The 22,515-nt window shown below is 48.0% G+C and overlaps 1 protein-coding gene across 4 annotated transcripts in view; it reads left to right on the top strand.

Moving 5' to 3' along the window:
• LOC136626390 (alpha-2-macroglobulin-like protein 1) overlaps nucleotides 1–22,515 on the top strand; it is a 209,018-nt gene that overhangs the window by 85,297 nt on the left and 101,206 nt on the right. For all 4 annotated transcript variants that reach the window (XR_010792651.1, XM_066601393.1, XM_066601391.1 and 1 more), the window contains exons 17-18: nucleotides 2,701–2,871; nucleotides 9,050–9,113. Coding sequence is in view for 3 of the 4 variants with exons in the window: in XM_066601393.1 (XP_066457490.1) it covers nucleotides 2,701–2,871; nucleotides 9,050–9,113 (235 nt within the window). In the remaining variant the exon portion in view is untranslated. The remainder of the gene's footprint in view (nucleotides 1–2,700; nucleotides 2,872–9,049; nucleotides 9,114–22,515) is intronic.

Below are 22,515 nucleotides of genomic sequence, written 5' to 3'. Positions count from 1 at the left end.
AGTTTTCCCCAGAGCCGTGTATGGATGTGAAAGCTGGACTGCAAGGGAAGCTGATAGAAGGAGGACTGATGTGTTTGAGATGTGGTGCTGGCGAAAGCTGCTGTGTATGCCCTGGACATAAAGAGCAGCAAACAGAGAAGTCCTGAATCGTATAAGACCTGATATTCCACTAGAGGACAAGATGTCCGGACTCAGACTCACAGACGACAAGATGACCGGGCTCATGCTCACGGAGGACAAGATGACCGGGCTCAGGCTCACGGAGGACAAGATGACTGGACTCTGACTCATGGATGACTAGATGGCCGGGCTCAGACTCATGGAGGACAAGATGACTGAGCTCAGGCTCACAATGGCTGATACAGTCACAGCTGATATTGGCATGGATATCACACAACTTAAAGAGGCAAAACCAAAAAATATGGAGGGAGCTCAGCGTTAGGGTTTTTAAGTTTAGTGAATGACTAAACGGCCCATTTACAACAACACTGCATATTTACGTATGAAATCAACAGGGCCTTCTTGGGTCTTTTTTTCCACAAGTGTAAAAAAAATGCAATGAATGTGCAAACAAAAAATGCAAATGCTGCATATCTCTGAGGGCTTCTTCACATGGGAGTGATTTAATCTCATCATGCAGCCATGATTATCATGGCCGCATAACAGGACAAAGCAAAACCATTGATTTCAATATTTTCGTTTTCATTAGCAGGATTCTTGCCCATTAATAGTACAGGCAAGAAAAGATAGGACTTGCCCTATCTTTCCCACATGTAGTTAATACTACGTGCGGCAAAAATAGGGTAGAACCTATCTCCCCGATGTTTTATTCCAACTCACCCACAGTAGCTTAAAGATTGAATATTCAATGAAGAACAAAAAAGAAAAAAACGTTCGTGCGCTACTATGCTTCATAGTGACAAGCGTAGTTGCGCTCTTACGGCCGCGTGTTTTTGCCCTGAAACTGAATATGCGCGTGTGAATGAGCCCTAAGGAAATGTTGTTACTGCTCATTTTTGCCAAAAACTGCACCAAAATCCACTTACCATTGATGTTAATGGGACGCTGCGTTGCGATCTTCACATTGTGGATTTTCTGCAGCAGATTTGGAAGTTCCACTTTTGGATTTTGCCCATAGATAAGGACCTATCCGCGAATTTCTGCCACGGTTTTATGATGCATTCACATGTAGCAGATTTAGTGCGGATTTTCCACGGAAGCTTTTGGCACAGATTCCACCATGTAATGATACCCTATGGGTGCCTGCACACGAACGGAATTTCTAGCGCGTTATTTTATGCACATTGTCTGCCCCAGACCGCAGCCAATATACTTCTATGGGGATTCGCAGTTGTCCCCAGAGGGACGGATTTGTATCGCGTTTTTTCACGCGCTTGAAAAAATCTGCGACCTGTTCTAATTTGGGTCGGATTCTGCGCGTGAAGCCTCCAACACAAGTGAATAATAATATGGCAAACAGCAGGCTCCTCTTGCTTTGGCTTGATTTGGCTACGGCCACACAGTCCGGCTGGCTGCACTCGGCCAACCTATGACAATAATGGCCACCGGATTTACTGGCAAAATCGTGCCGCTGCCAATTAGAAAGGTTTGGCCATGTACGGCTTCTGGTCTTTGGCACCAGCAATCCAACCCAATTGGTACAGGTATTTTTAATTAGCAGGGGAGTGCATAAGGGACTCTGAAATAACTCGCACCTGTCCGTGTGCCATCCGATATACATGGATATTCACCTGCATTGCATGCCATGAGTGTTTTCCCATGGACCAAAAATGCCCATGTCCATAGCCTTATAGACTATAATGGGGCCGTGTGCTATTAGCCTTAGATTAACCTCTTCCCGACATGCATCATACAGTACACATCAAGTGTCATTGTATGGAGTGAGCCCGCTTCATAGACAGTAGATGTTGGCTGTCACCCGCCCACAACAGCTACAATCTGGCACTGTTAACCATTTAATGCCATTGTCAATTCAGACAGTTACAAGTGTTGTATTATCTGTCTGTTGGACCCCCACTAATCTTTCACCCATTCAGTATATCGGTTAAAACTGACAGAGATGCCCCATTGCCGGTATGCCCCTTTAAAATATATATGTCAAAATTTACTATCCACATGATAGTCTAGTCAGGGGGGTGGGAGAGGATCTCACCGCTGAGAACCCCACTGATACTGAGAATATGGGACTCATGCTCCTTTCTCCTCCTTACTTGGATTTCTGAACCCGCAGTGAAGTGGTAATTGAATGGAGCGGTGGTCGCGCATGATTGGTGCCGCTCCATTGGTTTCAATGGGCTGACGGAAATAGCTGGGTACAAGCACTCAACTATCTCCAGCAGCCCCATTGAAGATGAATGAAGTGACACATGTGCGACCGCCGCTCCATTCAGTCTTCTCCACACTGTCTGTGTCGGGGAGGAAGTACAGTAAGAGGAAGAGGGGGACATGGTACCCCCTTCTCCGGACTGGTTGAGGCTTCAGCCGTGAGATGTTCATTGATCAGGCTTGATTTTCACAAAGCTGATTTTGGGAATACCCCTTAATGTTTGAAGCAAAATTTGTAATTAATGTGTGAATAAATGAAGAAAAGGCCAAAAAGGCCGGCGGAAATTAAGGGTTAATAATTACTGATAGTATAAAAGTAATTATAATGATGTATTTTATAACTCATGTTTACAGATCCAGAATTTGGTGCCGACACAGCATTCCAATATACGCTCTCAGGGAGCCGACTACCATTATTGCGATGATCAGAAACCAAAGCCGGGCGTTACGGGAAATGATTCGAATAGCAAAGTCATTTGGGTTTCAAATCCAGAGAAAAAGAAGGACATCAAGAACGTCTTTGAGGTTAGAGTCACCCAACGGCTCATTGTATATGTGTGGGCACTTGCTTGGGGACGTATTTAGAACGGATGCTGACCTAGGCACTACCGGCCCATTCACATGCAAAGATAATCTTTTAATCGATTGGAAGATTGAAAGTTTTAGTGATCGCTTTGCATTAATGTCCATTAACACTTTATCATCTTAATTTGCATGTAAAAGGGCCTCGGGGAGCTGTTTGCATGCGGGTTTGGCTCTGCACACAGCTGCACTGCTCAATGTAATCTCCAGGCTCCCGCAGAGAAAACAGCATGCGGTCTGTTGAGAGATAGTTTATCTCTCTGCAGCTGAACAATGTATTTTAAGTTCACCTTAAAATCATCGTTCAGAGGAAGGTTGCCTGATGGTAGCATTTAAATGCAACAATAGCGATAATCGCTGCGTGCAAATAGGCCTGTAGTCTAAATACACCCTTATGAAAGGCCCATCTACACTTACCAAAATCCAGTTTCCCCATCATTCTGTACTTAGTACCCCATAATGACAAAGTGACAACAGAATGTTAGAAATATTTGTACATTTTTAAAAAATGAAAAACTACCCTTTGGCATTGATAGAAGTATTCACACCTTTTGGTAAGACACTTGAAATTTAGATTTGGGGCCTGCCATTTCTCTTGATCTTCTTTGAGATGTTTCTACCCCTTGATAGGAATCACTGGTTGTAAATTCAGGTGATTGGACATAATAGACCCCCCCCCCCCCCCCCCCCGTCTATATAAGATTTCACAGCTCACAATGCAAATGGAAGAAGGCGGCCATGCAGTAATGATGCCCAGGAAAAAAGGGGCAAACAATATATTGGCGTGATGTGTTCTTAAGTTTACTCATTGCATAGTGTGGTTAGTTTATGACGTCTTTTGATCACTTTGTAGAATAGCATGGTTCATACTCTATTACTATTATTGTTAGGTGGCTTCTGATTGGCTGCAGGACTGCTTGTGGGACATAGAGACATCTAGGGTCAACAGCGCCATATAGAAAGCTGCATCTGCGTGACCTCAAAGTCTTCCTGCTTTGAGAGTCATATGAGAGCTGCCCGATGGGTGCCGCGTCAGAACCATGGATTTGGCTGGGGAGAACAAGCCTACGACCTCCTCTGCAGTAATTTTCGGAACCATGTTGTGACTTCGGGGAATCCCCACACCTATCCTACGCTAGATGTTTGTCCACCCAGGAACCTCCATCTCCTACATGTCTTCTTTTGGCTGCAGAAAGCTCTCCTTACAGAAGGAAAAGACCTGTGAGTGCATGTTTTGTTTGGCAACAATTCTGGGGAGTAACGGATGGCCGAGTAATTAATTAGCCTTTGGACGAAGGCATGGATAAAATGTTATTCCGAACTGTGTTATCTGCTACTACACAACATTTTCTTCAAGTAGAAATTGCCTCCATTACTTTGGATATAGTTGAACTTAATCATAATTTGTGAAGTGTTCATTGGACTTTACTGATGTTTCTGCACAAAGCCTTCTCCGTTATGCTGCAAAGTTGTACTCGGGCACATCAGCACACCTAGGGTCCCATAGCTACACGAATCCGGGCTCCCTGAGCCAACCCAATGGGAGGAAGGAGACATTCCACTGTCATTAGCTGTGCCAGTTCTAAACACCTCCGATAGGAAGCAAGCTGAGGTGAAGCCCCTAGCTAAGGACCTGTAGGGGAATTGTAGGTCACACAGTGCCCCCTGTTATACATATCAGAGCCAAAACCAAGCCATGAGGAAGAAAGGAGGAAACATTTCTTTTGCACTGAAAGTACCCAAGAGTACAACAGCCTTCATAATTCTTACACAGAAGAAGTTTGGAACGACCAGGACTCTTCCTAGAGTCGCTGACCCACCAAACTAAGTCATTGCAGGAGAAAGGTCTCCATAAGAGAGGTGACCAAGAACCCAATGGTTACTCTGGCTGAGCTCCAAAGATCCCGTGTGCAGATAAGAGAAACTTCCAGAAGGTCAACCATCACTACAGCCCTCCACCAATCTGGGCTTTATGGCGGAGGGGCTAGAAAGAAGCCTCTCCTCAGTAGACATATGAAAGCCAACTGGAGTTTACCAAAAAGACCCTAAAGATACCCTCAGACTGCAAGAAAAAAGATTTTATGGTCTGATGACACCAAGATGGAAGTTTTTGGCCTTTAAGCGTTCTATCTGGAGGAAACCAGGTGCCGCTCATCACCTACCTAATACCATACCTACAGTGAAGCCTGGTGGTGGAGCATCATGCTGAGGGAGGGGAGACCTGTCAGGGGGGATGGAAACCAGGCGCCGGTCTACACCTGCCCAATACCATCCCTATGGTGAAGCCTGGTGGTGGAGCATCATGCTGGGGGAGGGGAGACCAGTCAGGGAGGATGGAAACCAGGCGCCGTTCTACACCTGCCCAATACCATTCCTACAGTGAAGCCTGGTGGTGGAGCATCATGCTGGGAGGGGAGGTGGGTCAGGGTAGATGGAAACCAGGCGCTGCTCATCACTGGCCCAATACCATCCCTACAGTGAAGCCTGGTGGTGGAGTATCATGTGGGGGACGGATGACCAGTCAGGGAGGATGGAAACCAGGCGCCGCTCACCACCTGCCCAATACCATCCCTACAGTGAAGCCTGGTGGTGGAACATCATGCTTGGGGAGGGGAGACTGGTCAGGGCTGATGTTAAACTGAATGAAGCAAAGTACAGAAATAATGACAACCTGATCAAGACTGCAAGGGACCTCAGACTGGGCAGAAGAGTCACCTTCCAACAAGACAATGACCCTAAGACCTCAGCCAAGACAACACAGGAGAGGCTTAGGGACAACTCTGTGATTGTCCTTCAGTTGCCCAGCCAGACTCTTGACTTGAACCATTTGGAACATCTCTGAAGGGACCTGAAAATGGCTGTCCCCAGATGGCCCCCATCAAATCTGATAGAAGGCAGAAAATCCCCAAATCCAGGGGTGCAAACATTGTGGCATCATACCCAGAGGCTGTAATCACTGCCAAAGGTGCTTCAACTGTTGTACCGCCTCTAGCTTGGATACAAAATGTGATACATTTGAGCATGGAGGCTCTAGTACCCTCTTCTGCTACCTCTAGGTTGGATACAAGATGTGATACAGATGTGCATGGAGGTTCTATTACCCTGTTGTACCACCTCTAGCTCACATACAAGATGTGATATGGGTGGGCATGGAGGCTCTAGTACTCTGTTGTACGGCCTCTAGCTTGGATAGAAGATGTCATACGGGCAGGCATGGAGGCATATAGATTCTCAATTGTATCCTGTAGCATATCTCTCCATATTTGCTATAACGGAGTCTCTAGATTGTGCAAACTCGTAGGCTGTAGAAGTTGGCATTCCAGATGGTCCTATGCATGTTCTATTGGTGATAAATCCGGCAAATGGGCAGCCACAGAAGTGTGACACTCTTGTGGGGGTTTCCTGTGACTCCTTTATGTGTGCGGCCGAGCATTATCCTGCTGCCTCTTGGAAGCCGCCTTTGTCCATTGTACCACTACTAGGGGTGACCGACTGTTATATGTGATGGCCCCCCAGACTATCACAAACATGAAATTTGGCACAACCATTCTTTAGGTTGTATATAGAAAAAAAAAAGGGGTTGCAACTTTATAATTCAATTCTAAGCGTGAAAGTACGTGACCCCCTATGTAATGTAAGTGATAACACAAATCTGTACCGCACAAAATGTGAAATTAGGCACAACCATTCTTTAAGTCTAAATAGGAAAAGTAAAAGGGTCCCAACTTCAATATTTCATTCTAAGCATTAAAAACTATGCGAAAGGAGAATCTACCTCACCTCTATGTGTATATACTGAGGAGAATCTACCTCACCTTTATGTGTATATACTGAGGAGAATCTACCTCACATATGTGTGTATATACTGAGGAGAATCTACCTCACCTCTATGTGTATATACTGAAGAGAATCTACCTCACCTCAATGTGTATATACTGAGGAGAATCTATCCCACCTCTATGTGTATATACTGAGGAGAATCTACCTCACCTCTATGTGTATATACTGAGGAGAATCTACCTTACCTCTGTGTGTATATACTGAGGAGAATCTACCTCACCTTTATGTGTATATACTGAGGAGAATCTACCTCACATATGTGTGTATATACTGAGGAGAATCTACTTCACCTCTATGTGTATATACTGAAGAGAATCTACCTCACCTCAATGTGTATATACTGAGGAGAATCTACCTCACCTCTATGTGTATATACTGAGGAGAATCTACCTCACCTCTTTGTGTATATACTGAGGAGAATCTACTTCACCTCTATGTGTATATACTGAGGAGAATCTACTTCATCTCTATGTGTATATACTGAAGAGAATCTACCTCACCTCTATGTGTATACTGAGGAGAATCTACCTCACCTCTATGTGTATATACTGAGGAGACTCTACCTCACCTCTCTGTGTATATACTGAGGCGAATATAACGCTTCTCTGTGTATATACTGAAGAGAATCTATGTGTATATACTGAAGATTATCTACCTCACTTCTCTGTGTATATACTGAAGAGAATCTAACTCGCCTCTATGTGTATATACTGAGGAGAATCTACCTCACCTCTGTGTATATACTGAGGAGAATCTACCTCACCTCTGTGTATATACTGAGGAGAATCTACCTCACCTCTATGTGTATATACTGAGGAGAATCTACCTCACCTCAATCTGTGTATACTGAGGAAAATCTACCTCACCTTTATGTGCATATACTGAGGAGAATCTACCTCACCTCTATGTGTATATACTGAGGAGAATCTACCTCACCTCTATGTGTATATACTGAGGAGAATCTACCTCACCTCTATGTGTATATACTGAGGAGAATCTACCTCACCTCTATGTGTATATACTGAGGAGAATCTACCTCACCTCAATCTGTGTATACTGAAGAGAATCTACCTCACCTTTATGTGCATATACTGAGGAGAATCTACCTCACCTCTGTGTATATACTGAGGAGAATCTACCTCACCTCTGTGTGTATATACTGAGGAGAATCTACCTCATCTTTGTGTATATACTGAGGAGAATCTACCTCACCTCCATGTGTATATACTGAGGAGAATCTATCTCACCTCTATGTGTATATACTGAGGAGAATCTACCTCACCTCTGTGTATATACTGAGGAGAATGTACCTCACCTCTATGTGTATATACTGAGGAGAATGTACCTCACCTCTATGCGTATATACTGAGGAGAATGTACCTCACCTCTATGTGTATATACCGAGGAGGATCTACCTCACCTCAATGTGTATATACTGAGGAGAATCTACCTCACCTTTGTGTATATACTGAGGAGAATCTACCTCACCTCTATGTGTATATACTGCGGAGAATCTTCCTCACCTCTATGTGTATATACAGAGGAGAATCTACCTCCCCTCTATGTGTATATACTGAGGAGAATCTACCTCAGCCCTATGTTTATATACTGCGGAGAATCTGCCGCACCTCTATGTGTATATACTAAGGAGAATCTACCTCAGCCCTATGTTTATATACTGCGGAGAATCTACCGCACCTCTATGTGTATATACTAAGGAGAATCTACCTCAGCTCTATGTGTATATACTGAGGAAAATCAACCTCACCTCTATGTGTATATACTAAGGAGAATCTACCTCACATCTATGTGTATATACTGAGGAGAATCTACCTCACCTCTATGTGTATATACTGAGGAGAATCTACCTCACCTCTATGTGTATATACTGAGGCGAAACACCTGTACCAAATTAACTTGGGCGAAGCCGGGTATAACAGCTAGTATATTTACGAGATATGTTCAAAAAGTATCCAACCCTAATTTTTTGTGCATAAACAAATGAAGCTAGGGAGGTGGGGTTTGGAGCACGTATTTAGGCGACCGTCAGGTGCATGCTTGAATTTTTTTCCTGCCAGCAGATAACCAATGAGTGAGGAAGTGTAAGTGAACGTCGTCTCATTTTCTCTTCTGACAAAGTGACTGAAAAAACTTGAAGAACGTTGGTGCATTACAGTTTTTGTTAAGCTTGGTGATTTCCAAGTGGAAAACAATCCACAACATTTCTCCCGGTCTTCGTCTTTATATATCAATGATGGAGATCTGCTTCTTCTCTCACCAGGAGAATGGTATCCACATTTTGACCAGCTGGGACATTGTTGCTCCGACCACCTGTACATTTGACTGTAAGTAATCTTTGTATGTGTCGGATAATATTATTGATCTCTCCACTGACTGATCCTGATGGCGATGCACTGAACAGAGGCGGTGGGGTTCTTCTCCTGTCATCACTAGGTAAGTGAGTTGATCGCTGTCCGTGGTCGTGATGTTACAGTATCACCATAGTATCTCCAGAAGGAAGAGATAACCATGTACAGATTGTTTTGGAGTTTTTGCCTCTCATCATTGTGCATTAAGTTGCTGGCTTGGCTTGGTGAGAGGCCCATAGATGTGTTTATAAGTCATCTAGGTGCTCTCCTTGGGGGGAAACCATCCCCTTACTTCTCCACATCTATGGGCCTCTCACTAGCCAAGTCAGCAACCTTTTTCTGGAGAAGATTATGGCTTTGGCTCATATTCCCAGTCATTGTTGCAACGCTTGTTAAAAGGTCTGACATTGACTTGCAGGAATGCTGTGTTCCAATAGGTGGCGCTGTAAAGGCATTTTCGATCTTTGAAGGAAGCATTAGCACATACATCCGCTCTAATATGGTGGGTAGGGGCAATAATGAGGACACGGTTTGTCGCAGAAAGAGACATTATTAAGCTGTGGACTGGGGGAGATGCTCTGCAGCTTGGAGAAAAGCTTTCCAGAAGAATATTTGAGCGATAAAGGGCAAAATGTAAACTTCTGAAAAGACAGAAACTATCAGCAGTATTACATGAGAGATTATCACTGCTCATGATTCTGTGCTAAAACTCCATTTATTAAGGGGAGGTGTAATATAGGAGCCATATGTGATATGGACAAAAGATATTATCTCGAGGACAATGTATAGGATATTTTGGCTTATTTCTGCTGTAACTTGCGTTTTTCTCATTTGTGTTCCTGGTGGGTTCTCCAGTGACTTTTGCTCTCTTTAGAGTCATCCAGATTTTTTTAAACCCTGTAATAAAAGGGAATTATTGGTGAGCATAATGGCCCATCCGTGACCTCTTTCATGCCAGTTGAGAGCTCTATCTGTTAGGGTATCAGGACTTGGACAGTTTCATTGCTGAAACCTAGCCTTGTTCTTTATTTCCCAGTTACCTAGTTCCTGCCTCTTGGTCCAGACCCCGCCTTTGTTCCTGATTGCACTTCCTATATAAGCCTTGCCCTGCCACTCCTTCAGTGTGTGATTATTGAGCCCCCAGCCTGTAATCAAGCGCCAATGCTACCTCATCCTCTGTACTGCAACTGAGACCCTCTGCAAACGACCTGGCTTCCACTTGACTACTCTCCACTTCGGCTTGGCTACTACACCTGGGCTCCAATCCAGCACCGGTAAGACTTAAATAATCACGTCCAAAAATGGAGTCCGTAGTGACCACACTCAGGAAACAAGTCACAGAACTTCAGGAATTTTGTGCCTCCTATGAAGAGAAGGTTGTTGCTATGCAACGGGGGATCGAAGGGCTACAGAGACAGCTCTTGGAGATGCACAACTCTGTGCTCCATGTTTGCATACTGATGCCAGCGAATTTTGCAGGTGACAGTCGCCAATATTGGGGTTTCTTAAATTAATGCCACAGCTGAAGGGAGGTTGCATAGCCTATGACAAGGGCAACATTCCATTGCAGAATATATGGAAGAATTTCGTTGCTGGGCCAATTATACCACTTGGAATGCTGCTGCACAACAGAGCCAATTTGGCTGGGGATTATCTGAGTGGGTAAAAGACGAGCTTGCCAGAGTGGAGACTCCCGATAACCTGGAGGACTTCATCCAGTTATGCATCCGGATTGACCAGAGACTTTCTGAGCGGCAAAGGGAGAGATCGTGAGGTTCAGGCACCAGCACCCTGTACTCTTTTAGTCAACCTACATTTAGTCCACACCCAAGGACTGAAGCCATCCCTGAACCCATGCAGGTGGACGTCATCCTCGGACCTCTCTCTATCATGGAAAAAGAAAGGTGCCAGGCTAAAAATCTGTGCCTCTACTGTGGGAGCTCGGGACATTATGCCCTAAACTGTCCAAGAAAGCCCCAAAGGACTCTCGCCTTGGTTCATGCTTGGCTCAAAGACAGTATTACACATGAAGAAATCAGAGTGCCCACAGATGGCAGAGTTTCACCCCTCCAAGGACCTCTGCCCACACGTCTGCCCTAGTTATTCAGTGTATTTGTGCCAGATAGGTAAAAGACTGCAATAGGAAAGCCATCTACACCCTACCGAAGTCAGTCAGTGTATTTGTGCCAGACAGGTAAAATAACGCAATGGGAAGTCTTTCTGCACCCACAGCATAGGCGAGCCCAAGGAACTTAAAGATGGTATTACGCTGTTACGGCACTCTGACCCCCCCGAGCGCCAGGTGGGGTGCCCTGATCTTCCCGCACCCCACTGTCCCTGCCTACTTGCCTCGGCCCTGGCTAACCCCAGGTGGACAACTGGATGGCGGTCCCTGCCCTGGCTAGGGACCTGGCGACTGACAAGATGAAAACTACCTAATGGGGGGACAGAGTGCCGACAGAGGAGGCAGGTGGAAAAGACCAACAGAGAACAGACTGCGCAACAGGCAACTAGAAGGAAGCTGACAGACAACTAGGGACTGGCTGAGACTAGCAGCAGACAGACTGACTAGATGCAAGCAGAACCAATAACTGGCAGTGAGCTCAGGTCACTGCCAGCCTTTTAACTTCAAGCCTCCGCCCAGGGGTGGAGAGTGGGAGGAGCTGACTCTCCCACTGTTGCATAAGGAAGGTGGGGGAGAGCGGGCGGCACCCTACGGGCGGACACGCCCACGCCGCCGCACGCTGGCTGCCCCACGCCACCGGGAGAGTCCCGACTACAGAGCTCTGGGACGCCGACACTAGAGCGGCGCGCGCCGGCCGCGGACCCAGCGCCGCCCTGCATGGTAACATACGCATACATAAATCACAGCGCCCAAAACATGGCAGTTTCACCCCACCAAGGACCTCGGCCCACATTTCTACCCAAGTCAGTCAGTGTATTTGTGCCAGACAGGTAAAACACCGCTATGGGAAGTCTTTGTGCACCCACAGCATAGGCGAGCCAAAGGAACCCAAGGAAAGTATTACACATAAAGAAATCACAGCGCCCAAGCAAGGCAGTTTCACCCTGCCAAGGACCTCCACTTCAGCTCACACCCTTAGTAATCGTGGGCATAAAGCGGACTCGGACGCTAGTGCAGCTGTGAACATCTCATTAATGCAGTAATGCTCCTTTTGTTTGGCCCAAACCAGTGTCTCAGATAACTGTGGTAACACGAGAGAAAATACATGTTGCCCAGTGCTGATCCCCAGACCCCAAGCAGGAGGAGGAGGTGGCATAACAAGGCCAAGAAACCATGACCGAGGTAGGACCTGTAAAAGTCTGTGTGGGAAGTATGTGAGCGGGCCCTGGGTCAGGCTCGGTCCCTGCCTCCACCTTGTGTGACCCAAGGTGCCGCGAGTTACATAGCAATGGGAAATCCATGTGTCCACACACTTGTTACCATACAGCGCGGCACGGGGTCCCGCGGTCGGCGCGCGTCGCTCCGGCGTCGGCTCCAGCAGCCTGGAGCCCTGTGTCGAGGTCATCCCAGCAGCGTGGGCGTGCCCGCCCGTAGGGTGCCGCCCGCACTCCTCTGTGCTTCTTATACAGCAGTGGGTGGAGTTGCCTCCTCCCACTCTCCGCCCCTGGGCGGAACCTTGTGGTTAAAAGACTGGCAGTGAACTGAGCTCATTGCCAGTTATTGGTTCTGCATGCACCTAGCCAGTCTGTCTGCGGTTCCCCCCATTAGGTAGTTTCCTGCTTGTCAGCCGCCAGGTCCCTAGCCAGGGCAGGGACCGCCGTCCAGTTGTCCGCCTGGGGTTAGCCAGGGCCGAGGCAAGTAGGCAGGGACAGTGGGGTGCGGGAAGATCAGGGCATCCCACTTGGCGCTCGGGGGGCAGAGTGCCGTAACAGAATAACTGGCCCTTAAAATATTGTTTTTCTTTTCATGGCGGCGATCAGCGCCCTTGCAAACCAGCTGCAAGACCTGGTGCCGGTGATCCGGGATTTGTCAGCTCGCATGGTGGCCCAGGAGCAGTGGGCGTTGTCGCAGGGGCAGAACGCCTCTACCTGTCCCGAACCCAAGTGCCCTCTTCCTGAGGTGTTCTCTGGGGAGAGGAACAAGTTTTTTGTTTTTCAACAGGCGTGTCGCCTGTTTTTTCGGATGCGTCCCCATTCTTCCGGCTCGGAGGTCCAGAGGGTCGGGCTCATAATGTCCCTGCTGCGGGGCTCTGCCCAGACCTGGGCCTTCTCCATTCCCGAGGGTTCCCCCTCCCTACAGTCGGTGGACTCCTTTTTTCAGGAACTCGGGGGTATCTTCGATGAACCGGACCGAGTGGGGTTGGCGGTTTCGCGGTTGCTGGCGTTGCACCAGGGGTCGCTTTGTGTGGAGGATTATTGCTCCAATTTCAGACACTATGCGGGCGATACTGCATGGAACGATAGCGCCCTGAAAGACGTTTTTATGCAAGGTCTCTCGGACGCGGTCAAAGAACTGTTGATTTCCCATCCCGTTCCCGGGTCCTTAAAGGAGGCTATGGAGTTAGCAGTGAAGGCAGATAGGAGGCTCAGGGCTGGGAAGCAAGACAGACCGACCCATAGAGTCAGGGAGGTCATTTGTCCTGTTCCCTCCCCGTCCGTACCAGTCTCTGTTCCCGAACCTATGGAACTGGACCCGCTGGACCCCAAGGAGCGACGCCGGATTCGGTTACTACATCATCTCTGTCTCTACTGCGGGAAAGCTGGACATCGGGTGATAACTTGCCCCGGGAGGCCTCAGCGTCCACAGTCTGAATCGGCAGAAAGACTTCCAGTCCTAGGCGATTGCAGGGAGGGTCGCCTAGGACCTCAGGTACGTCCTAGACTTCTGATACCCTGCCAGGTTAGATTCCGGAACTTCTCCCGCCTAGGGCAGGCGTTTATTGATTCCGGAGCAGCTGCTAACCTGATAAGCATGCGTCTCGTTGAGCCCCTGAGGGCTGAATTTGTGGCGCTGAAGACGCCAATTCGTTTTGCTAGCATTGATGCTACTCCTCTTGCTTCGGGCTTGGTACTATGGAGGACCCCAGTGTTACAACTCACGGTGGGGGGTCGCCATTCGGAAGGTCTATCATTCCTGGTGATGGAGAAAATGTCGGTAGACATGGTACTAGGGATGCCGTGGCTGGCGTTGCACAACCCCCAATTCGATTGGGCCACTGGGGAGCTAACCCAGTGGGGGCCGTCCTGCCATAGCCATCGCGCTCCCCCTCCTCCCTGCTCAGTCGATACCGCACTCAGTCCCCGAGGTATCACTTACCCTCACACCCCGTCCGCCCGTCCTGCTGCTGATGTCGCCGCCGGTGCGCTGCAGGGGGGACGGAAGAAAGGGGTGGGGTCTCGTATGCAGTTGCATTGTGAGGAGAGTCGGTCGGTATTTGAGCCGTACAGGGTGGGACAGAAGGGGTACCGGTCCTCTGGAAATCGCAAAAGGAGGGGTCGCACGGGGTGCCATAAGTCTTTGTCGAAACCTGTTGTCTCTTCGGTGATGCCCACCTCCGGTCCCCCGCCGCCCACCCTGGTCTGTGATGAAGTTGAACACAGGGCCCAGGAGGTCCTGGATTCTTGCCGGGGTCCAGGAACCGTACAATATTTGGGGGCCCGGAAGAGTTTTTTGGAGTATGATAGCTCAGATGACAGTGATTTTAAAGTTAGAGATGCCTCAGATTTTGAAGGCAGCGTCATTGGTAGCGAGGATGGGTCAAAAGACAGTGGCGAATGGTTGGACATTGACTCGGAAGACGACCTGAAACATGACGATATGTCAACGGTTGGCCCTGAAGGAAATGGGGCAGCCACAGACTACCGAAGTCATGGACCTGAGGATCAGTCCATGGTGTCCGCTCAGGAGGGTCACATTCTCAGGTTGGTACAGCATTTTCACAGCCGTTGCCTGGATAAGCCTGGTCGAGTTTCCGGGGGCCCGGAGGTCCCCCGTCAGAGGGGGGGTAATGTTACCATACAGCGCGGCACGGGGTCCCGCGGTCGGCGCGCGTCGCTCCGGCGTCGGCTCCAGCAGCCTGGAGCCCTGTGTCGAGGTCATCCCAGCAGCGTGGGCGTGCCCGCCCGTAGGGTGCCGCCCGCACTCCTCTGTGCTTCTTATACAGCAGTGGGTGGAGTTGCCTCCTCCCACTCTCCGCCCCTGGGCGGAACCTTGTGGTTAAAAGACTGGCAGTGAACTGAGCTCATTGCCAGTTATTGGTTCTGCATGCACCTAGCCAGTCTGTCTGCGGTTCCCCCCATTAGGTAGTTTCCTGCTTGTCAGCCGCCAGGTCCCTAGCCAGGGCAGGGACCGCCGTCCAGTTGTCCGCCTGGGGTTAGCCAGGGCCGAGGCAAGTAGGCAGGGACAGTGGGGTGCGGGAAGATCAGGGCATCCCACTTGGCGCTCGGGGGGCAGAGTGCCGTAACAACACTTCATTCTATGTAGGTGTCAAATAGCTCAACACTGCAAGAGGAAGTCTTTCAGTTCCTTGGGCTCGCCTATGTTGTCAGTGCACAAAGTTTCACCCCCAAGGACCTCGGCCTTGGCCCACATTTCTGCCCTAGTCAGATAATGTATTGGTGCCAGATAGGTAAAACACCGCGATGGGAAGTCTTTGTGAATCCACAGCATAGGCGAGCACCTGGAACATTTCTGTAGTAAAAGTATAGGCAGATCCCAGTAACATTTCTGTACCAAAGGTATAGTCGGACCCCAGTAACATTTCTGTAGCAGAAGTTTAGGCAGACCCCTGTAACATTTCTGTAGCAAGAGTATAGGCGAACCCCTGAAACATTGGCGTACCATGAGTGTAGGAGAAGGCCGGAAAAATTAGTTAGATAACAGTATAGGCAAGGGCCAGAAAAATTGGTGTACCAAGACTACAAGTGTACCCCTGAAAAATTGATCAACCGCGAGGGCAGGTAAAACCCATAAACATTTTTTAAAGATACAGCTCGCTGTTGCTTAATTTGTAACAGAACCTGGAGGCAGCCCTGTGAAAAAAATTGGTTTGTTAAAGTATCAATACTTTTGAAACTTTTACAAATTGTAAAAAAATTATAAACAGAGCCTTTGGGGCCGCAGAAAAATTGGCAGTTCAACATGATGACATGCTGTTTTAGGAGGAGGAGGAGGAGGAGGAAGAGTAATAATATCCGAGAGTGATTGACAAAGCTAATTCCCCCAAATTCCACTGGGAGGCAGCCCTCTTGAAAAAAATGATTTAAGTTTAACTTTTAAAACTTTAAAAACTTTTAAACAGAGCCTTTTGGGCTGCAGAGCAATTGGCAGTTCAGCGTGATGACATGCTGTTTTAGGAGGAGGAGGAGGAGGAGTAAGAATATCCGAGAGTGATTGACAAAGCTAATTCCCCCTTTTTTCCAGTGATAGAGAATGCTTTTTTCTCCGGTTGCAGCGAAAAGAATCTTTAGGTTCTGCTGCTCTCCGTCAGTGGAGAAGAGAAGTCTGGGGAAATCCAGCCTTTCTTCATCTTTATGAGTGTAAGCATGTCGGCACTGGCAGTTGACAGGCGGGTACGCTTATCCGTGATGATTGCCCCAGCTGCACTAAACGCCCTCTCTGATAAGACGCTAGCGGCAGGGCAGGCCAGAACCTCCAGGGCGTACAGCGCAAGTTCGTGCTACGTGTCCAGCTTTGACACCCAATAGTAGTATTGAGTAGAGGCATCATGGAGGACGGCGGAACGATCGGCTACATACTCTCTCACCATCTTTTTACAGTGCTCTCTCTGACCCAGCCTTGACTGGGGAGTGGTGACACAGTCTTGCTGGGGAGCCATAAAGCTGGCAAAGGCCTGGGAGAGTGTTCCTCTGCCTGTGCTGGACATGCTGCCTGATCCCCGCGCCTCCCCTGCTACTTAACCCTTGGAACTGCGTCTTCTGCCACTAGCCTTGTCAGATGGGAACTTCTGCCTCACTTTTTCCAGCAGGGCCCTGTGGTATTGCATCATTCTTGTACCCCTTTCCTCTTCGGAAATGAGAGTGGAAAGGTTCTCCTTATACAGTGGGTCGAGAAGGGTGTACACCCAGTAATCCGTATTGGCCAGTATGCATCTAATGTGAGGGTCACGGGAAAGGCAGCCTAACATGAAGTCAGCCATGTGTGCCAGGGTACCAGTGCGCAACACATCGCTGTCCTCACTAGGAAGATGACTTTCAGGATCCTCCTCCTCTACAGCCCATACACGCTGAACAGATGAGAGGCAAGCAGCATGGGTACCCTCTGCAGTGTGCCAGCTGTCTCTTCCCCCTCCTCCTCCTGCTCCTCCTCTTCCAAAATGCACTTAGATATAGACATGAGGGTGATCTGGCTATCAAGCGACATACGGTCATCCCCCGTCTCCTGTTCCAGCCGCAAAGCGGCGGCCTTTATGCTTTGAAGCGAAATTCTCAGCAGGCAAAGCAGCTGGATGGTAACGCTAATGATTGCCGCATCGCCGCTCACCATCTGGGTAGACTCCTCAAAGTTTCCGAGGACCTGGCAGATATCTGCCATCCATGCCCACTCCTCAGTAAAGAATTGCAGAGGCTAACTACAACTACCTTGCCCATGTTGCAGCTGGTATTCCACTATTGCTCTACGCTGCTCGTACAGCCTGGCCAACATATGCAGCGTAGAATTCCAGCGTGTGGGCACGTTGCACAGCAGTTGGTGCTCTGGCAGCTGAAACCAACGTTGCAGGGTGGCAGCGTCCGTGGTGGACTTGCGGAAATGTACGCAGACACGGTGCACCTTGCCGAGCAGGTCAGACAAGTGAGGGTAGTTTTTCAGAAACCGCTGCACCACCAGATTGAAGACGTGGGCCAGGCATGGCACGTGTATGAGGCTGCTCACGATAAACTCCTCAGGTGAGAGAGGAACCAGTTTTTCCCACTCATGGCAGGGACACGAGAACAGTTCCTGGGAATCTGCCTGTTTAGAATCTGTCATTTTCCTGGAGTGAGGAGGCTGGGAGGAAGGAGGAGCAGCCAGAGGATTCAGAGTTGCAGTCCCTAGGCCGGGAGTAGTGGACTGCGTAGAAGACTGGGTGTTTGATACATTGCTGGACGCGTTATCATCCACGACAGGACCTGCTCGCACTGCTGTGCTTGTAACAAAGGTCTACCACACAGACCCACAAATTGTGACATGAAGCTGGGGAGCATAGGGACTTGGCGCTCTCCTAATCCCTCAGCAGCCGGCTGTGATGCACCTCGCCCAGGACCTTGGCCTGCGACCACACCCTCATTTGGACGTCCGCGTGCACGTCCACATCCTCGACCCTTACCCCTACTCCTCATCATGTTAGATTAAGGATAGAGCAGGGCCAAAATAAATTACCCCACCGTATAGCGCTGAGAACTGTGGCTAATTCACCGCGCACAGAGACTTGTAGATACCGGAGGCTCTATGCTGTGACCAGAAAAAATTAAACCACTGTCTTGCACTGATACGGATGGGTCATTTACCGCTCACAGAGACTTGTATATATAAGAGAGGCTGTATGGAGTGGGAGAAAACTAGAAAGCCAGTGGATAGTGCTGGTAACTGCGGCTATGTCCTCTGCCCTTTCTGCTCCTCCTGGCCTGCGCTTCTGACAAGTGCTAAGCTGAAATGCAGGGGATTCCAGACATCTGCGCAGCTTTTCCTCACCGTCCACTTTATCCTCGCCGACAATCAGCCGCTGCAGAAGGTCTTCCATCTTCACAGATGATCTGAAGCTGTGACAGGAATTGTGAGGGGACCTGACAGGAACAGGGAGCTGTCACCTGGATGCTGCATGCTGCTTCCTTTCCAGATGATGATGGCCCACATCTCTGCACCTCTATATCTCACTGCTGCTCCTCTCAGCTTGTTCCTCTGGGCCAATCACCAGCCACTGTCAGGCCACCAGATTCTGGCTGACAACCACAGGCATTTACCGCCATTTTTCTACAGCCAATCATTTGCTGCTGCCAACCAGTCCATCACTGGGCAAAACTCATTCTCTGCCATCTCATCTGACCCAGTAATGACCTTTGTAACATATCTTGGTTAACCAGAAAACCTCCTCCATAGAGAGTGACATATCATCCATCCATCATGTACATAAAGCTCCCAGATCCCATGAGGCTCCATAGAGAGTGACATATCATCCATCCATCATGTACATAAAGCTCCCAGATCCCATGAGGCTCCATAGAGAGTGACATATCATCCATCCATCATGTACATAAAGCTCCCAGATCCCATGAGGCTCCATAGAGGGTGACATATCATCCATCCATCATGTACATAAAGCTCCCAGATCCCATAAGGCTCCATAGAGAGTGACATATCATCCATCCATCATGTACATAAAGCTCCCAGATCCCATGAGGCTCCATAGAGAGTGACATATCATCCATCCATCATGTACATAAAGCTCCCAGATCCCATGAGGCTCCATAGAGAGTGACATATCATCCATCCATCATGTACATAAAGCTCCCAGATCCCACGAGGCTTTCCCTCCTAACTGTCCCTCAAGCCTTACAGCAATAGTATTCAGGAAATGGCTCGTGTGTCGAATATACGATGTCGCATTGACTGCATAGGTCCTCAGTATTTTGTCGAGAAAGATAGAGATATGGCTGAATAGTGAATCCCACCCGGGGATGATAGCTCTCCTGGGTGAATTTATTAAATCCTTATGGATTTTTAGAAGGATGTACATAGTAGGAATCCTAGGGTATTCTATATCCAACTATCTCAAAAGGCCCTCATCTATGATCCCATCAACGAGAGTCTCATTAAACAAAATCCTCAAACTAGTTTGAAATCTAGTTGTCGGATCCGAGTTAAGTCTCTTATGAACATTTGGGTCATTAAGTTGTATCATAACTTCAGCGGAGTATGTAATCTCATCCATGATGGCAACCGCTCCCCCTTATAGGCTGGTTTAATTACAATATTTCTATCGTTAGCTAATGACGTCAGGGCTGCTCTCTCATCTCGATTCAAGTTATTCTTTTTCATGGTTTTGTTTGGTGCAATGTTCGAATTTTTCAAACATCTTTTCTGACCAAATCAATGTACGTCTCCACACTGTGATTGGGCGGTTGGAAATGACTCCTGTTGGGCAGTCCAACCAGCATCAAGGAAAAACCCTCACTGGGTTGGACTGCGCACCAGTCGCACACACAGTCAATTCACCCAAAAACCTAGCCTTCAGGCGCAAATTTCTGAAAAATGTCTCTAGATCTACGTCAAGCTGGAACTAATCAATCTCATTAGTAGGGCAGAAGGATAAACCCTTTGACGGCACAGATGTTTCACTCACTGTCAGCGGCCTAGATGATATATTTAACACAAGTTCGTCTTTACTATTTAGTTCTTCCTGAAATTCAGTGGTTCGTGGATCTCGTTTTCATTAGCATTCCTTCTTTTCCGTTTCAGGTTGTGCTTAATCCCTCTTCTCCTTTTCTTATGTCGTTGCCATCCCCTCTCGGTGGTTTTGTAACTGAGGTATGACCTAAAGATGTAATAATACCTCTGCAGTGCCACCTATTGGAAGACAGCTGTCCTGCAAGTCAACGTTCGATTCTTTGTACACGCCTTATAACAAGGACTGGGAATTGAATTCCAAGCCAGAATACCATATACAGACATCTATTTTGGGGTGTTTGCCCTTTATCAGTGTGTAGTAGGTTTGTGGCTAGTGAGAGGCTTGTGATGTGGGTCAGGAACGTCCCAGAACGTCAGCCAGGAGTGTGCAGGAAGAAGAGTTTTCGCTAAGCATGTTACGAACAGTATTTGCTGCTGATCCACGGTGCGGACGCCTCTAGACAATGTGAGAAGAGGTCTATGCAAAACCAACCTAAGCTCCAAAACATCTACCTATGTATTTAGTCAATCTTGAGTCGCTGAAATGGATAGTCTGGCCGGGGTTTGCAGCGAGAAGCTGCCTTGACCAACTGGCCTGGGTTGTGAAGGGCACATATTATGTACAAATTGCAGCAGTGTTGAACAGAAGACACGATACCACACATTACCTCCTTGTATTCATGGGGTGGCCCATGGTTCAGGTGTGATATCATGGTGTAGAGCAGGGAAGGCACAGGAACTTCCCCTTTCTCCGGACCCTATCAGCGTTCTGTTCTTTTTTCCCACTCCTCCTTTTCTCCCTTTGTCGCCTGAAACTGCAATTTAATCAACAGAAAAATATCCACACTCGCCCCGGGTGCAACTAGGTTAACAGCCGCTATCTCATTCAAGGGGTGTTGGGCTGCTGCGTCTGCTCTCCAGTTCCCTAGATCCTCAGGAATTGTCTGTGTGGTATGAGCTTGGACTTTGATTATAGCCACTGGTGCAGAAAAAGCTAACACCTTGTGCAACAAAAACACTTCCTCGGCATTCTGGATTGGCTTATCCAAGCACCCCATGAAATTTCTCCAGTGCCACAAAGGTGCAAAATCGTGTGTGATTCCAAATGCGAACCTTGAGGCAATATAGAAATTAATAGTCTACAGCCAGTTTACATGTTTCAGCGAGCGCCATCAGCTCTGCTTCCTGAGCAGATTTCCCAGGACAGAGTGGTTGTTGTAGAGTTACCTCATTGTTGGTTACTGCTGACTAGCCGGTTTTGCTTGTCCATTTTCATGATATAACCATCACCAAAAGTTCCAAATCTGCATTACTTGCAACTTGTATTCATATCCATCTATTTAGCATTTAACTTATTAGCATATAAGCAATTAACATTAACCCATGCATATTCTGTCTGTTTGTTCTCAGCAAATATGTCAGCTCAAGGCGCTCATGTTAAGGCCCATTTAGACACAACGATAATCGCTCAAAAGATGTCGCTCAAGTGACTTTTGAGCGATCATTGTTGTGTCATTTACAGCGCAAGATGATTGCTCAAGATGAGCTCAAGATGCTAGCGGAGGAGTCCCCGCTTGTCTTCTGCATCCTGCTGTTCACCCGCTGTTAAACAGCCGAGCACCCAAAACAGAGGATGCAGAAGACAAGCAGGGTGTCTCTGCTTGTCTTCTGCATACAGCTGTTCTCTGCTCCGAGCGCCCCGGCTGTTATACAGCCAAGCGCTCCGTGCCAGGTATGTAGAGCAGAGCTGCACCGCTTTGTTCTTCATACTCAACCCGTTATCAGAGAGCAGGATACAGCTGAAACAATGGTATCAGCTGTATCCCGCTGTGAATCCCTGATGAGGCTCATCGTCAGCACGCTGTAAGACAACGATGAGCGACAGGATAACGAAAACTGTACGATGTCAGTGCAGCTACACACAACGATTATCGCTCAAAAGACGGCTTTGAGCGAATTTTGAGCAATAATCGTTGTCTGAATGGGCCTTTATCTGGCACCTATTACTGGCGTCAGTGTTGTTAATTTACA

Source organism: Eleutherodactylus coqui, chromosome 4 (assembly GCF_035609145.1).
Source record: "Eleutherodactylus coqui strain aEleCoq1 chromosome 4, aEleCoq1.hap1, whole genome shotgun sequence".
In the NCBI taxonomy this organism is placed as follows: Eukaryota; Metazoa; Chordata; class Amphibia; order Anura; family Eleutherodactylidae; genus Eleutherodactylus; species Eleutherodactylus coqui.
The sequence above is the reverse complement of the archived record's forward strand: the minus strand, read 5'-3'. Positions and strand labels throughout refer to the sequence as shown.